The sequence below is a fragment of the Ursus maritimus genome, unplaced genomic scaffold, assembly GCF_017311325.1.
Source record: "Ursus maritimus isolate PB19 unplaced genomic scaffold, ASM1731132v1 scaffold_24, whole genome shotgun sequence".
In the NCBI taxonomy this organism is placed as follows: domain Eukaryota; kingdom Metazoa; phylum Chordata; class Mammalia; order Carnivora; family Ursidae; genus Ursus; species Ursus maritimus.
The window spans coordinates 17,664,276-17,681,469 of record NW_024424897.1 but is presented as its reverse complement, the minus strand read 5'-3'; the positions used below and the strand labels follow the sequence as shown (position 1 = coordinate 17,681,469).

Below are 17,194 nucleotides of genomic sequence, written 5' to 3'. Positions count from 1 at the left end.
TGGCAAAGCTCGGCCTCAGGATCTGCGCCCCCCGTGGAAAAGGCAGAGGGGAGTCGTTTCACCCGGTCTCTCCCCAACTGGGGTCTCGGGGAACACGCGGTTATTGCCCAAAACCCCGCCCTCTGTGAGAGGCGAGGCTGCGGGGCTGCCGGGACGGTTTGAGGACCGGGCCCGGCCGGGAAGACTCCAACCTTCACCCCCCCGGTCCCCGGTCCCACTCCCCGCCGTCTCCCGGCGCCACCACTTCAGGCAGCCCACTCGGCCCGGCCTCTCCCCGCGCCCGGACCACCCCCCATGGGGTGCTCTCACTGCGCAGCGAGTCCCTCCGCTGCCTCCTCCCAGCCCAAAATGGCGGCGGCGGCCACCGATCCTTCTCGTCGCCTTCCTCTAGGGCCGAGGATCCCTCCGCACCCACAGCCCCGCCCCTCTCAGCCGGATCTATTTTCTGCCCCGTAAAGATTAACGCCATCAATGAACTCTTTAATTGATCTCGGTAGGCGGGTTCTGTTGTGCTTCCGCACAGCTAATCGTTGACGAAAGTGAAAATATTGGCAGGGGGTTGGACCAATCAAAGAAGGCACCGGTGAGCGCGGGACGGCAGTCACGCAAGGGCAGATGGGTTTTGGAGTTCTCAGTCTGACTGTAGACGTGACAGGCTCTTCATCCGGCTTCCCAAGCTAGAAGAACTACAATCCCCAGCAGGCGCCGCGCTGCCAAGCTGTTCCCCCTCCCCCCTTAGTGTCTGAGCGGCTTGACCAGAGCTGCTGCAACTGCAGCAAGAGGTAGGGCTGAGGCATTGGGAACTGCACAGACAGGCGGTCGGTCGCACAGAAAGACACACAGATATAGTCGTGTGCATAGTCCTTGACAGCAAATAGGTCAGTTCCGCCTTTGCAAAATCTCCTTTCTGGGACCACTTCCCCTCTTCCAAGGAATCCATCCTTTTTCCAGTTGGGCTTCTCTTCCAGCTGCATGGAGTGTGAAGACTTCTTCCCCTTTCCTCTGTTTCCCGTCCTGAGAGGAAGGAGGGGGGAGGCAGGCCAGGCCCAGGAAATGATAAGGCGTCAGCCCTGGGCTCGGCCCAGGCCACATCTGTGTTTCTCGAGGTGCTGACTTGGGGAGCCCAGCCTGAGGGGGGTGGGGGCGGGGTGCTGTCACGACGGGACCTCTGGAGGCAGTGAGGAAAGGACCCCTTGTAAAGCCTGCTACATAAATTCTAGTTGGAGCCACTGACCCACTCCACTGCCATCCTCTCCAGGTCATTGCTGTATCTTTGCCTCCCTGGGCCAAGACCTTTTCCCCTTGCTTGCTGGGGGAACAAAGCTCAGGACTAGCTTCCTAGCTGCCAGCCTGGGCCTCAGTGACTTCCAGAAGAACAGCCGAGGCTGGAGGCCCTGGCCTGGGGCCTGAGGGACAGGACTGGGAGGATGGCCCCTTGCCGGCTGGAGCTGTGAACACCAGGGTGTGGAGGCTTCAGGGCCTCCATTTGATGATGAAGGTGTGCAGGTCTGGTGCTACAAAATGGCTGCTGCTGCCTTGGTGAAAAATTCCTGGGCAGCCAGTCTTCCTGAAAATTCTCCTTTAAGACTTAGCTTTCTGTTATTTAAGGCAGGTGTCATTAGTTAGAAGCATCTGCTGAAAGATTTGGAGCAGAAGAAGGTGTCTACTCCGAACCAGACCAACTGTAGTACTGAGTCCGCAGCAGTCCTGGAGGCGGCCAAGGTAAGCCCCACCTTCCCAACCACCTGAGTGCCCCGACATGGATCCTGCCAACTGGGATCCTGGCTGCTTGTCTCAGATGTGTTGGCAGATCTGGAAAACCAGTATTTCTAACCGAGTCCCTACTATGCGGTGGGCAGCATGCCAGGACGCCAAATCTGTGCTGTCTCATGAAATCCTAGCAGCCCTTCAGGGTAGGAATTACTGTTTCCATTTCAGAGAAGCTAAGGTTATCGGAGCTGAAATACCTTTTCTAGATTCATGCAGCCAGCAGACGAAAGATCCACAGCTTAAACTTAGGGCCTTCTGACACCAGAACCCTGCCTTGTGTTTTGTCAAGACTGAGAACCAAGTCTGATACAGGGGAAAGAGTTTGAGCACTTGGTTCATAATTTAGGATGGGGGTTGGGGTTCACATAGGATCCAGGAGAGAGGGAGAGGCAGATTGTATCAGGCTCTCAGGAAACGTCACCTTCTGATCTGGCAACAGGACCAGACCTTCTCTGTCCATGCCCTCTCTTGCTGCCCCCACGTTGCCTGTTCTCCCCGAGTTTACAAGTCCCTGTAGGTGAGGAGGGGACTCAGCTGCTCTAACCCACCCTACCTAGCCACGTCCAGTGTTTTCTGGAGTTGTTTAATTTGGAGTTCATGACATGTCAGGGTTAGAAGTTCAGAGAGGGCAAATGACTCACCCAGATCACACAGCTTATCTGCAACAGTGGGAATGGTGGTAAAGGGACAAGCCTTCAGGAGGGAGGCGGCATGTGGGGCTGAGGGGCAGGGATGGTTTGGGTGAGGGGAAGGATCACGATGGGACACGTGCTGTGGGCTGGGGGCAGGCGAATGATCGTGCGCATGCACGCCGCCTTGTCTCGGCGCTGCCAGGGCCCTTGCTGCTTCTGGGGTGGGGCAGAAGCTCTGTCTCAGTTGGCTCAAGACACTGATGGAGACAAGGTCTGTTCCCGATTGACGATCTCCCTGCAGGTGCAGTAACAGTACAACACAACAGACACATAACACACATACTCTGTACACACTCTGACATACCCCATCCTAGATGGAGACGGGAACCTCAGGGCCTCCAAAGCAACACACCTCCAGCTCCTACAGGGCTGTGTACCCCCCCAGTGTATGGACCTATGCTCTGGTGTCTCTAACTCGTGTGCATTGTAAAGCAACATGCCAATGGTAGCGGTTATTATTAGAATTCCCCAAACCACAGACATAGAGCAATTCATTCCCCATCCCCCACACTGAGTACTCCCACCCTTACCACGACGGAGATAAACAGATGCTCTGCACACACACTGTTTTGACAGAATCCTTTCCACCTCTTAGATAAGTTCTAGAATGCTCTCGGCTGCAGACTGGAGGTTCACCCTTCCTTTCCCTAGTGAGGGCCTCTTTCCTGCCGCTCTTGTCAAAGAGTGATACCAACTTCGGCCTGGAATAAATACACTCCATCTTCTTTACCCTAGACCAACAGAAAGGAGCGTCTTGTGTCCCAATGTCTTTTTTTTTTTTTTTTTTTGTCCCTGTGTCTTTTGAATCCCCCTCTCTTATGGGCTTTATGTCATTTAGCCTGTTTATTGAACACTTTGGGCCGTGCAGAGGGACACAGTGTGGACAGACTAGACACATTCTTATAGGAAGAAGACAGATGGTAAATGGTATTGTGGTAGATGCTACGTGGGGTGTTAACTGGATCACACGACAGTGTCACTGGGAAGGGGATAGGAGGGGGATCTTCAGATAGGGTGGTCGGGGGCCCCTCTGAAGAGGTGACATTGGCACCAAGTCTTAAAGAGTCAGCGATGCAAATAGCTGGAAGCGGATCGGTGATATAATTTGTAGGGCTTTATTCAAAAATTGTTAAGTTCAAGGCAAGAACAGCAGAGCTTAAAGCAAAGCCTGGGGCCTTTCCAGAGTGAGGGTGAGGGGCTCTGAGGCTGCTTACCCACGAAGCCAACTCTGTCGGAAAGACAATCTTTCAAGGAAGAGGGCTGATCCAGCAAATGCAGCAAGAGCCACTTCCCATCCTGTCTTTCTCCGACTTCATTCAAACGGTTTTTATTGCATGCCTACTCAGTGAGGCACAGAGCAGCTCCTGTTGGAGGCACTGAAATTCCTGAGTGAACTACACAGGCAGAATTCCGGGTGTTTTCATGAGTTTACTTGGGGAGGCTTGGGGGGCGAGACAGGAGCCCATAAACCAACAAATAGTTGCAGAGGCTGGAGGCTAGAGAGTGACCCCATGTCAACTGTGGGAAGGTCAGCTTCAAGCTGGGTGGCTGCAGAAGGGTTCCAGCACCAGGGCCAGGCTGTCTGTGATTGACTCTTCCTTGTCCTCTCCGTTTAGACCCCTGGTGCTCCTGGGAGCCCCCAAACACCCCCTGAGCCTCATGCCCCTGGTAGTTCCCAGCCCCTGACACCCCGGATAGAGAGCCACTCAGAGGAGGAAGATCAGACTGGGGCCGGCAGTGGCCTGGGCTGGAACAGGAGGGGCCCCCGGACCCAGAGCCCAGGGGACAGCTCAGTGGAAGCCGTGCTGGGCCGGAAGAAGCACCGCCGGAGGCCTTCCAAGCGCAAACGCCACTGGAGGCCCTACCTGGAGCTGAGCTGGGCGGAGAAGCAGCAGCGGGATGAGAGGCAGAGCCAGAGGGCCTCCCGGGTCCGCGAGGAGATGTTTGCCAAAGGCCAGCCCGTGGCGCCCTACAACACCACCCAATTTCTGATGAACGACCGCGACCCTGAGGAGCCCAACCTGGAAGTGCCCCACGGGGCCTGCCACCCGGGCTCCAGCGGGGAGAGCGAGGCCGGGGAAGGCGACGGGCGGGGCCGGGCTCCCGGCGAGTTCCAGCAGCGGGATTTCTCCGAGGCCTACGAGCGCTACCACACGGAGAGCCTGCAGGGCCGCAGCAAGCAGGAGCTGGTTCGAGACTACCTGGATCTGGAGCGGCGGCTGTCGCAGGCCGAGGAGGAGACCAGGAGGCTGCAGCAGCTGCGGGGGTGCACCGGCCCGCAGCCCTGCCGCCAGGTGGAGGAGCTGGCCGCCGAGGTAGAGAGGCTCAGGACTGAGAACCAGCGGCTGCGGCAAGAGAACGCCATGTGGAACCGAGAGGGCGGCCGCCGCGGTGGGGAGCCAGGCACCTAGGGGCACCCCTCAGCCAGGGCGACCCGAGGACAAGGTCCCATTTCATACACGCTCAGGCCAGCTGGGGCTCGGGGAGGCAGGTGACAGATGAAAACCACGTCCAGCACCCCTTTGCCCCCTGAGAACTGGGAAAGTAGGTTCAGCCTTCCACCTCGTTATTTCCATCATTTGTTCTTTGATGTCCTCTTCTTTTTCACAAAGAAATTAAATGATTTTCATGAGCTCAAACGGGAGTGGCTAGGATTGATTTCACTAGGGCTGCTCTGAGAATCAGAGTGTATGTGTCCCAGAGAGGTTTGGGGCTGGCGTCCCAGTCCCAACCTTGCCCCAAGCCTGGGAGGCCAGCAGACCTCGTATTGGGGAACCACCAAGGCTTCCAAGATGCTTGAATTCTGCTTTGTGTGTCCGGGAACAATCAGATTGCTCTGAAGGTTTTATAGAGGAGGAGACAGGGGCGAGAGGGGGTTCAGGGACCAGTGGGTTTGGCCAGAACTTGACCTAAGATGCCAGATTGCGGTGAGGAGCTGGGGGTGTCCCTGGAGGAAAGAGGGCTGGGACTTTTGGAGGGGTTCCTTCAGGGTTTGTTCCCAGGCTCCCTGCATTCTCCCTGTCCTCCCCATAGTGTAGAGGGCCCGCTCAGATGAGGTCTGGATGGCTTGTGTCTCCTTGACCTTGCCAGCCCCCTGCCCCCATACCCTTGGGGAGGAGGTTAGTCATCACTTTTGCTCCCTTACCTCCTGCAAGGGCACTTACAAGTAAGCACTCAAAGGGAATTTTCTCCTTTTTTTTTTTTTTTTTAAGATTTTATTTGAGAGAGTGCGTGGGCACACGTGAGTGGGGGGACCGAGGGAGAGGGATAAGCATACTCCACGCTGAGCGGGGACCTGGGTGCAAGGCTGGCTCCCAGGACCCTGAGATCACAATCTGAGTCGAAATTAAGTGTGGGACACTTAACCAGCTACGCCACCCAGGCGCCCCAAGGGAAATTTTCTCCTAATGGAAAAAAAGCCCAAGAAGCGAGGGTGGGCAGCCAACTGACCCTTAGCAGAGCTGGTGGCCCCGCTTTCCTGGTGCTCACTGTGCCTCTGTGCCCCCTGCTCCTCTTAGCCTGATCACCTGGGTGGTCAGTTCCCTCTGAGGGGAGCCCCTCACCTGTCTGCAAAACCGAAAGCTGAGTTAGCTGAGATAACGCAGACACCACCAATGCGCCAGCAGTATTGGGCTCTGAAAGGAGCTCACGCAACCCCTCCCTCAGACCCACCCTTCCCCGGACACGGGTCTCACTTCCATCACCGTTGCAGCGTCCTTGTGGGTTGCTGGGTTCAGGCTGGGGTGGTGGAGGGGGAAGTTAGTCAACTCACCAATGAGCCGGTGTTGCTCTGCCACCGAGCCCAGGGAGGGGCGGAGACCTGGCCAGCCCAACCTAGCTTCCATTCCAGGAAAGCTCATCTTGACAGGCTACATTGGGCAAGAGAAGGGCTCAGGCCTCTGAGCTGCTGGGATGGAAATGTTGACAAACCCTGTGCTTCGCCTGGACAACTTTCGTTTCTGCCCTGCCACACCCAGGCCTCGCCAGCGCCTTCAACAAGGAAGCAAGGCGAGAACAGATTCTAGGAAGGGATGGTTTTCGAGAAAAGAGCAGAATCTCCTGTCCCTGGTGGGGGTGGGGTTCTGCAAAGATTTTAGCCCCCTTCTCTTTGATCCCGAACAGCTCAGGAAAGCCCAGAGGAGTGATTGTCCCCACTTTGCAGATGGGAAATCCAAGGCTCAGAGAGGGAGTGGCTTTCCAAATTCCTAGCCTGCCTTCCGCTGTGGGGTGCTAGCCAGGGATCCAAAGGCCCCTGGGCAAGGCCAGGCAGCCCCAGGCAGCCTCCCAGCTGCCGCATTCCTCAGCAGGGAGCCAGGGAGCCCAGAGGGAGAGGGTTGGGCCTGGTTGGAAGAAGGTTGTTTACCCGGGCTGTGTGTGTGACTAGGAGGGGTGAGAAGATTCCAGAGGGGGCTGCTGGAGTGTGGGGGGAGGGGTGTGGTGTGAGGGAGAGGTGCTGGGGGTGTGTCCTGGAGGGAGCTTGGGCCAGCGTCCCTGAGTAGGCAAGAACTGCATACAGGGGAGGAGACAGGTGAGGAGTTCGGCCCTTCTTGGCTCAGAAGCTGAGGAGCCTGGAGGCAGGAAAGCTGCCAGCTGGCCCTTCCCACCCCCAACACACACACACACACACACACACACACACACACACACACACACTCACACACACTCTCTGAAGGGTTCTTGGTCAGGGCCACATCAAGGTGGGTTAATTTTCCCAAGGCTGGTGGAGGACAGGATGGGGCAAGAAGAAAACAAAAGAGTGTGAGTAAGGAAAGTGTCTTCGCTGAGAGGGGTCAGTGAGGAAGAGAGTCAGTGTCCCCTCCTCCCCCATCTGGTTCCGGGACCTGAGTGCCCAGGAGCCCCAGGGCTGAGCTGGAGTGTGGCACAGTACTGGGGAGGGGCAGCTGGGCTACAGGTGGTGGCCAGGTGTGGATTCCTCTGGCCTCTCCTCCCCTCTCTGGTTGCTGGATCCTGAGGCCTGGGCTTCTCCCTACCCCACCACAGTGACAAAAGCTCCAACTTTACAGCAACCCCCACTCACCCCCACCGGCAACATAGACAGCCCCTCAGCTGGGGAAAGCTGAGCTTAGACTCATTCCCCTTTCCCCTCTTGGCGTTTCTAGAGCAAAATTTCAGTGCCTTCCTTCCCTCCTGCCCATTTGCTTTCCAGGCTCTTCTTGGTCCCCTGGCACAGGAGAGGCCCATAGAGGCAGATATTTCACAGGAGTGAAGCTTCCCACCACCGCTGTGTACCCTTGCCCACATTCTGCTTTCTTCCCCATCAAGGACTCCCTCCACCTCAGGTGGAAACTCCTGTGTCCAGAGGGGGGGCAGGAGGAGCCTGCAGGAAGTGAAGACAGGGTTCTGAGGTGAAGTGATCAGTATGAGGGAAGAGGGTGGCCAGTTCCCACTGCTCCTGTTGGGTGTAAGCAAGGATGGCACTGGCCCTTTAAGTGGGGGTGCCAGTCGATGCCCTCCCCCAGCCAACCCAATTCGTGGGCACACTGAGCATGTGCAGCTGTGCAAGCGCAGGGGAGGGAAGTGGGGGGATAGATTCCGGAGGGAACTCCTCACCCCCCTACTTCCTGTAGCTGCCCCCACTCTCCTTCCTGGGTCTGACAAAGGAGCCCATGGTGCTCACCCACTCCCTTCCCCCACCCCAGCCCCGGTGGGTGCTGCCCTCTCGGGATGCTGGGTGTGCAGGGGGTGATGGGCAGGCCCTCTGGGGCCAGGGAAGTTGGGCAGCCCCCCTGCTGCCCTGAGTGACACACACACTCAGCCCAGTGCCATCCTCACGTCTCTGATGTGGGCGGTGGATAATCTTCCTGCTGCTTAACATGTTCGATATCATTCCATTGGCACCAGGGTTTTTAAAAGAGCCATCTACCTGTGATGAAGCTCTGCTCTGAAAATTAAAAACAGCTAAAAAGAGGAGGTCCCTGCCCTCTCCCCCAGAAGCTTCCAGTCTAAACTCCTGGGAGGAAGCAAATAGCTCAAAGGCTGTTAGTGCCTGTTCAGCTCCCTCCCTGGTTCTCCCCCTTCCCATACAGACAGTTGGCTCCCCAAGTCCAAAGCTCAAACTCTGCTGCTTTAACTGGCTGCATCCTCCAGACCACCCTCCCTCCTACTGTTCCCCCACCTCAAGCCATCCTGTTTCTGCAGTGACCACCCCCCCCCCCATACCTCAGCCCTCCTTCACCTTCCTGCCCCTCTTGGCACTTGCCCTCTTCCTCCTTTAAGCTCTTAGCTCCAGATACCCTTATTTCTTTTTATTTTTCTTTTAAAGATTTTATTTATTTATTTGAGAGAGAGTGTGCACAGAGGGAGAGGGAGAGGGAAAGGGAGAGGGAGAGGAAGAAGCACACTCCCCGCTGAGCAGAGAGCCTGATGCAGGGCTCAGTGGATCCCAGGACCCTGAGATCTTGACCTGAGCTGAAGGCAGACGCTTAACTGACTGGGCCACCCAGGCGCCCCTGGGTACCCTTATTTGTAATCGAGGTGAAATTCACATAACAGAAAATTAACCATTTTATTTTTTAAATTTTATAATTTTTAAAAAATATTTATTTGACACAGAGAGAGAGACAGCCAGTGAGAGAGGGAACACAAGCAGGGGGAGCGGGAGAGGAAGCAGCAGGCTCCCAGCAGAGGAGCCTGATGCAGGGCTCGATCCCAGAACGCCGGGATCACGCCCTGAGCTGAAGGCAGACGCCCAATGACTGAGTCACCCAGGCGCCCCTGAAAATTAACCATTTGAAAGTGAACGATTCAGTGGCATTTAGGATATTCACAACATGTGCAACCGCCACCTCTATCTGGTTCCAACATTATCACCCCAAAAGGAAACCCCTGTCCCCATGAAGCAGTTACTCCCCATTCCCACCTTTCTCTAGCCCAGGCAACCACTAAGCTGCCTTCTTTCTATGGATTTACTTATTCTGGATATTCTGGTGGTCTTAAAAGCCGAGAGGGAAAGACTAGTCTCCTGGGGCCTGGATCTGAAATGACCGGAGGGAACCTGAGGGCCTGTCGTAGAGGGAGCACTGTGCCAGAAGGTTCCAGACCTGTGATCCATCCCAGTTCTGCTTCTAACTCAGGGGCCTCCTCTCCTTTGTTCAAGGGCATGGGGGGGTTGGCATGTTGGCTTCAGGCCCGTCCAGGATCCGAGGCCTGGCCAGGGGGCTTGTGTCTGGGAGGATGCTCCCTGGCCTGAAAATCAGAACACCTCCTTGATCCTCTTGGCTCCTCCCTGCCGGGTCCAAGCAGTACAGGTGGGTCCAGGGGACAGTGTGATTCATACTGTGGGGTTCGGGGTCAGATGCATGAGATGAGGCATCTTTGGCCCGGAGAGGTTGAGAAGCTAGCAGCCAGTTCTGTTTGTGTTTGAGCCGTTGACCATTATGCTCTCCTGTCTTCAAAGAGGTAAAGTAAGTTAAGGTTTAGCAAAGTGCTAGTCCTGTGGGAATGCTCTCGGATGGAAGCAGCCGTAAATTTTACTCCTTGCAGGGTATTGTGTAATCAAGAAGCAAAGAGCTCCATTCCAAGGTGGTTCTTGGGAGTACCCCGGCCACCCCCTTCCCTTATCTTTTGGAGAGTGTTTCTTCCTTGCCTTCTCTACTGGCCTCCCTGGGATGACAGCTTTTGTGGGGGCTAAGAGGGGTTGCCTGGACCTTGAGCCCTTAGGGAAGGTGGGAAGCATGGCTTCTCTCTCCCCCAGATAAGATATCATTGCTGCCTTCACCTGGAACTCAGGTCACCCGTGTTGCCATGACTGAACATCCGCTCCGACCCTAAACAGAAAGGTCTTTGTGGACCCAGGGAAGGGAGAGGACAGCACAGGCCTTGCCTGGCAGTGGGACAGGGCGTGCAGCTGCTTCCCAGTTGACCGCGGTGTCCCGGCTGCCTGTGGGTGCGGACATTCCAGAGCCCACCTGCCCCAGCAATCTTCTCTCGACCCCATCCGAGATGTGCTGCCCAGATCAGCCCTCAAGGCACCTGCTGCCACCTGCCTCATGACGACCAGGATGGGAGCCCTGCCCTGCTTTGTCCTTAGCGCAGGGGCTCCAACAGGAAGTTCCCAGGGAGACTAAGCTTTGAGGAAGTTATTATGAGCCACATGGGGCATCCAAGGGCCCGCCTCTGCCACAGCCTGTCATCCCAGAGACAAGGAAGGGAAAGGGGTCTCCGTGCGCCCATAATTCCCCTGGCTTTTACTCCTTCCATTTCCCTCTCCCCTCCCTGGGGCTCTCCTTAGGCCCACACACACCCTGTCAGCCACTCAGACTCCTTACGATGGACCTGGTCGCAGGTCTGCACCATCATGCCTGGACCCAAGCCCTGAGCCTGCTGGGCTGGCCTGCTCCCTCTCTTCCCACTGGGTCCTCAGGCCCACTGTCCCTCTGGCAAGACATCCCCCTCCCTTTGCTCCTCAATCCCAGCCTCAGTTGTTCCCCCTTGGGCCTTTGAAAAAGAGGATCGTTTTCCTCTGGGCCCCTGGTCCAACTGTCCTTGCTGGTAATTCCCATCAGCTGTATTTGTAGCCACAGGCATCTCCCGGGACTCATCCCACTCCCAGAATCCCCCCTAAACAACTCCAGCTTCCTGACCTCCCTGGGCAGCGCTCCTCAGCTGCCTCTCTTCCCCCCACCCCTGGGCTCCAGGTGCTGGGGGCCTTCCCCCTTCCCCCACAAATGGCTACACAAGTGTGGTCCTAACACCCTTGAAAAATTTCTTTCACCACCATTTGAAATTCCACGTTTATGGTAAACTACTTTCACGTGTGTGTTTGTGAGTTTTCTATTCTTCTAGTTCTCCATCTCATTTTTTAAAAAAGATTTATTTATTTGTTTGAGAGAGAGAGCGCACAGGCGTGGACCCTGGGAGGGGAGGGGCCTAGGGAGAGGGAGAGAGAGAGAGAATCCCAAGCTGACTGGCTGCTGAGCTTGGAGCCCAACTCAGGCTCGATCCAGGACCCTGAGATCATGACCTGAGCCGAAATCAAGGGTCAGACGTTGGACCCGCTGAGCCACCCACACGCCCCTCCATCTCATTTACTGATAAACCAATCACACTTAAAAAATTATTCTGCTGTGGGGCGCCTGGGCTCCCTGCTCAGTGGGGAGCCCGTTTCCCTCTCTCCCTCTGCCCCTCCCCACTGCTCGTTCTCTCTCTCTCAAATAAATAAATAAAATATTTTTAAAAATTATTGTGCTCCATAATATGCTTTAGTATCTGATAGCTCTATTCTCTCATTATCCTCTTTTTACTAAAGATCCCTGGATATCCTTAGATTTTTTTTTTCTAGAGTACATTTAAAAGCAGCTTGTCCAGCTCCCCTCCCCAAAGCGTATCTTTTTTTTCCCTCCAAAGCATGTCTCTATCTACCCATCATGCACCTACCTACAAAGATACAGATAGATATGCAGATAGCGACATAGATGTAGGTATCTTCAAGAGATTTCTAGACGTCACCTAATTCAACACCGATCTTGAGGCTGGATTAAATACCTTTGTAAATCTGTGACTGTCTCTTGTATTCTTTTTTTTTTTCTTTTCTTTTCTTTTTTTAAAGATTTTATTGATTTATTTATTTGACAGAGATAGCCAGTGAGAGAGGGAACACAAGCAGGGGGAGTGGGAGAGGAAGAAGCAGGCTCCCAGCGGAGGAGCCTGATGTGGGAGGAGCCTGATGTGGGACTCGATCCTGGAACGCCGACCACGCCTGCGCTCGTAACCGCTGCGCCGGCGCCCGTTGTCTTTTTTTTTAACTACTTTTAAGGGTGTAGTTCAGTGGCATTAAGCACATTCATTGTTTTGCAACCATAACCACCATCCATTTCCAGAACTTTTTTCTTTTCATCTGCCCAAACAGAGACTCTGTATCCACTCAACAATAACTCCCCATCCCACCCACCCCCAGCCCCTGGCAACCACCATTCTTCTTTTCTAGAAGCCTTTTGAGATGATCGCTTCCCTGCTGCTTCCCATCCTGCTGGAGTCCAGCTTCCCTCTCCTTGCAGAGCGCCTTTGTCCAACAAATCATTGCTCCTCAACTTGGCTGCCCCTCAGAATCACCTGGGAAAACATCTTAAAGTTCCCATGTCTGGATGCCGCCCCCCAGGAATTCTGATATAATTCATCTGGGGATGCTGTCCAGGCGCCAGGGTTTTTAATTCTGTCTGGGGGATTCTCCTGTGCAGCCAGGGCTGTGAACCACAGTTCTAAGAACTCCTAATGTTCTCTCTGCCCAGCTGTCTGTGACCACACGTCCCACGTGTGGGGTGCCTCTCACTTGCCCACATCCCTGGGAGGACTCCTAGATGTCATGACCTCCAGTTCGTAGATGCCAGACAAGGAGTCAGGGTGTCTGGGGAGTCTTGGAAGACATGGGGGTGGGCAGAGCTCAGATTAAAGAAGAAGGAGGTATAGGGGCGCCTGGGTGGCACAGTTGGTTAAATGTCTGACTCTTGGTTTTGGCTCAGGTCTTGATCCCAGGGTCATGATCTCAAGGTCAGTGTTGTGAGATGGAGCCCTGCGTCGGGCTCCACGCTCAGCACGCTCAGCATGGAGTCGGCTTGAGATTCTCTCTTCCTCTCTTTGCCCCTCCCATACCTGCTCTCTCTCTCTCAAATAAATAAATAAAAAAAAAAAAAAAGAGGAAGGATGTATTTCCATCAATCTCTCCAGAGATTCCTGGCCTCCACAGATGGGCCAGGGCTTATGAGGTAAGACCGGAAAACATGCTGAGGGCCCCCCCCCAGCAGTCAGATTTTGAAACCTTGCCTAGCAAAGACGTGTTGCCTCACTGTCACAGCAGCAAAGCCAGCCACAGCGTGTGTGTGACATTGACTTCTGCCCTATCTGGGCAGGAGCGCCTCCGGACAGCGGGTTAACCCAGGCCTCCTGCTCCTTGCGTCCATCTGTGAACGAGTCCCATGTGTGTTTGCTGGGACTTTCAGAATCAAACGCTATCCTCACTTCCCTTTTTAGTGCCTTTTTGATGATGCCTCGCTCACCCAGAGCAGAGAGGGAGGGCGGGAGGCCTCTTGGAGGCTTGGGCTGGGAGGATTCTCTAGAGCCCACTGGACTTCTCCAGGGTGGAGAATGGAGAATGGAAATGAAGAGCACAGACTCTTCCCCGGGTTCAAATCCTGCCTGATTCTGCCCACAGCTGCTCCCCGCCCACACACAGAAAGGACAGGCACCTTCTCCATTGCCTGCCTGCGCACAGACACCGTCCTCTGCTGGCAGAGACGGCGTGTCTCCCTGGAAGCACCAACGGCTTCCAGCACTGTTTGTTTTCCGACAGATACTCACCGGGTGTTTGGTCTTCTAGGGCCTTGGGAACAAAGCACCATGACCTGAGTGGCTCAGAGCAACGGAAATGTATTTTCTCATAGTTCTGGAGGCTAGAAGTTTGGAATCAAGGTGTGGGCAGGGCCGTGCTCCCTTGAAACCTGCAGGGCAAGAAGCCTTCCTTGCCTCTTCTTAGCTTCTGGTGGTTTGCTGGCAGTCTGTAGTGTTCCTTGGTTTGCTGCCGCCTCACTCCAATCTCTGTGTGTCTGTCCCATATTTCCCCTTTGTATAAGGACACCCTAATTACCTCCTTTCAACCTGATTACCTACGTAAAGACCCTAGTTCCAAAAAGGTTGTATTGGGGATAAGGATTTCAACACCTTTTTTTGGGTGGGGGGACTCCATTCAGTCCATGATTCTGGGTGTCCATGCTGTGCCCAGCACTGTGCCAGGCACTGGGGATGTCGCAGGAAGCTTGATGGACATAATCCCTGTCCTCATGGACCTTATCCTCTCTTGTTTTAGCTGTAGCTTCTTCCTCCTTTTTTTTTTTTTTTTTTTTTTTAATAGCTGGCTCCACACCCAATGTGGGGCTTGAACTCACAACCCAGAGATCAAGAGTCCTGTACGGGGGCACCTGGGTGGCTCAGTCAGTTAAGTGTCTGCCTTCAGCTCAGGTCATGATCCCAGGGTCCTCAGATCAAGCCCCGCATCGGGCAAGGAGCCTGTGTCTCCCTCTGCCTCTGCCTGCCGCTCCCCCTGCTTGTGCTCTCTCTCTCGCTAACTGTCTCTCTCTCCGTGTCAAATAAATAAATAAAATCTTAAAAAAAAAAAGAGTCCTGTGTGTTACACTGACTGAGCCAGCTGGGTGATTCCCCCCATTTATAGCTTCTTATTTAATTCTAACTCTTTTTTTTAAAAAAAGATTTATTTATTTATTTGTTTGTTTGAGAGAGAGCAGGGGGAGGGGCAGAGGGAGAGAAAATTTCCAGCAGACTCCCTGCTGAGCGTAGAGCCCCACACAGGGCTGGATCCCACCACCCTGAGATCATGACCAGAGCAGAAATCGAGTCAGACCCTTAACTGACTGGCGCTCCTTAATTCTAACTCTTGTTCATAAATCACTCTGGAGTGTTCAAGCCACTTTCTTTCACTTGAGTTTATTTGGGCGATATCATGAGATTCCCATTTCACAGATGGGGAGACCGAGTCTTGGAAGGCTGAAGTGACTTATTCAGGGTCACAGGACTAACAAGCAATAACACAAGTTAACAATCAAATTCAGTACTTGCTAGATACTAACCAGTGTGACCTCACACATTTCATCTCATTTGATCCCCACAAACATTTTTCAGGATGAGGGAATTGAAGTAAGTTGCCCAATGCCATGAGGCTAATAAGAGATTGCATTGGGATTTGAACATAGACGGTCCAGCTCCTGCTTCTGTACTCTCCGCCACCACCATCTGGTTCTCTACAGTGAGACATAGCCTTATACCTTTTTTGCTGCTCTCTGCTCTATGCCAGCAAGTCAAGCCTGATTACTCGTGTACCCTCCAGGCCTAGCAGAGAGCCACCTCGTTGCTCTTCCTTATTTAACTTCTCTGAAGCTCCTTCTCTCTTCCTCTTCCCTTCTGTTCCCTCTCACTCTGGACAAAGTTCCTTTTCCACATGTTTTATTTCTTATATACAATATTTTGGACATAAAACAAACACCCATGTACCCACCACCCAGTTTAAGAAATAGCAACATTGCTACTACTGTTGAAACATCTTATCACTCCCCAGTTGCACTCTGACCCCTGGGGGGGGGTGCACCCAGGATCCTAGATCGGTGACAATCATTTCCATGCATCTTTAGAAACACAGAGTTGCTTTTGATTGACAGTAAGGAATTTTTGAGCTTGATTCTTGACAAGGAAACGTAGCAGGCGGTGGGGAATCGAGGTGGAGGCGTAGCTTGAACGGGATCTCTTTTGCAAATATATTATGCCAAAATAGTTCAGACACAGAAAGGCATATAGAACGAGAGAATGAACCCCCTGCTCAGGAAATGAAACATTAAAAAGGATCCCCAGGTTTTTCCTTGCTGATGGAAACCTCCCAGAGGAAACACCCACCTGAATTAGGGGCTTATCCTTTGGAGCTGAATCTTGGGGGAGAAGCAAGGGGCTAGAGTCAGCTGTGGGTGGGAAAGGACATCACTAGCAGAGAGAACAGCAGGGCAGAGACTCAGAGGAATGAGTTCAGGAAGCCGATGTTGGGCCTCGCTGGCAAGCTGGGGAGGAGAGGCAGGGAGCTGGGGGAGGTGATAAGCGGCCATCCCTGCCCTCCTTGGGGACCTCCCTTCTGAATTTCCCTCTATCATTGTCCTAATCACATGGAATCCTAATGATTTGTTAGCATGACTCTGAGATCCTAAGGGTAGGGACCCTATTAATCATCTTTGCCACCCCAGCATCTGACACAATGGCTGGCGCAAATGGTTTTTTTTTTATATATATCAAATATTAAATTGGTTCAATGAGTGAATGAATAGCTGTGGAATTGATTTCAGCCTGCCTTGTGGGGGCGGGAGCTGCTGGTGGCAAGAGGACAGTCGGAACGGGAAGTCTGAATGGGAGTGTTTTTGAAGAGAATCGTCATTTTCCTACGTAAAGTGCAGGACGCCACTGCCTCCATCCCTACTGCCAAGCAGAAACCTTGCTTCTTACTGCGATCCGTTCGGGTAAAGGTCTGCTGTGTAGACAGGTGTGCGATGATGCCACGGATGACCGGATGGGCTTCCGGCAGCTTCAGCCACACCAGTGTCGTTTGAAACCCTTTCAACTATTAGCTCTGGTTGGAGGGAAGCGAATACTCAACCTCCCACAGGATTGGACCTATTTCTCTTCCTTAAAAACAACCCTCAAAGCCTTTGAGTCCCTGCCCGCCCGCCCCTGTGCTCACTGTGCTGTTAAGTCTGCTTACTGCTACACCCGCAGCCCGTCGTTTGCATACCTAGAAGCCCCTCTCGGGGCTGGGCATGCTTGGGTGGGTTTTGAGTGGTGAGAAGTGCTGTTCTCGGAGGCTGCATTCCACACGGGGCCTAACAAACAGACTGCATCTGTGATCAGTGGCATCTCTTTGCAGGCAAAGAATGCGTGTGCGGAAGGCTGTTTGCTCTCTCGCCCCAGCCAGATGTGCTCCACAATCCTGTTTGAACCAAACCTGGGCTTAGAAAGCCCCCTCTTCTGTCCTGTGGAGAGGACAAGTGTGCTAATCTAAAAAAGACGAAAGCATCAGGCTATCCTACAGATAAGTCTTAAAAGGTTTCGGATAAAGAGCTGGTGACGAAAGGATTTTGGCAGTGTGATTCATAGAAATTTAGGGTTCCGGGCTCTGAATTTGCACAGTGCCGATTAACAAAGTTGCTTTGGGCCTTGCCTCTCTGTTCCCT

At 53.7% G+C, this 17,194-nt stretch overlaps 1 protein-coding gene across 7 annotated transcripts; it reads left to right on the top strand.

The window, feature by feature from the left end:
* Positions 1 to 649: 649 nt before the first annotated feature.
* On the top strand, positions 650 to 5,101 carry HEXIM2 (HEXIM P-TEFb complex subunit 2). 7 transcript variants are annotated; one of them, XM_040640483.1, is made up of 3 exons: positions 650 to 782; positions 1,609 to 1,722; positions 4,079 to 5,101. In XM_040640483.1, the coding sequence occupies exon 3, from the start codon at positions 4,403 to 4,405 to the stop codon at positions 4,871 to 4,873; it is 471 nt and encodes a 156-aa protein (XP_040496417.1). In that variant the 5' UTR covers positions 650 to 782; positions 1,609 to 1,722; positions 4,079 to 4,402; the 3' UTR covers positions 4,874 to 5,101. The 7 variants fall into 7 exon arrangements, with proteins under 7 accessions (XP_040496417.1, XP_040496412.1, XP_040496413.1 ...); XM_040640478.1 differs by having other exon boundaries at positions 731 to 878; XM_040640479.1 differs by having other exon boundaries at positions 739 to 878; positions 1,613 to 1,722.
* The last annotated feature ends 12,093 nt before the right edge of the window (positions 5,102 to 17,194 follow it).

Coding starts and splice junctions, on each gene's coding strand:
- HEXIM2 (XM_040640483.1), top strand. CDS start 4,403: ATGTTTGCCAAAGGCCAGCCCGTGGCGCCCTACAACACCACCCAATTT.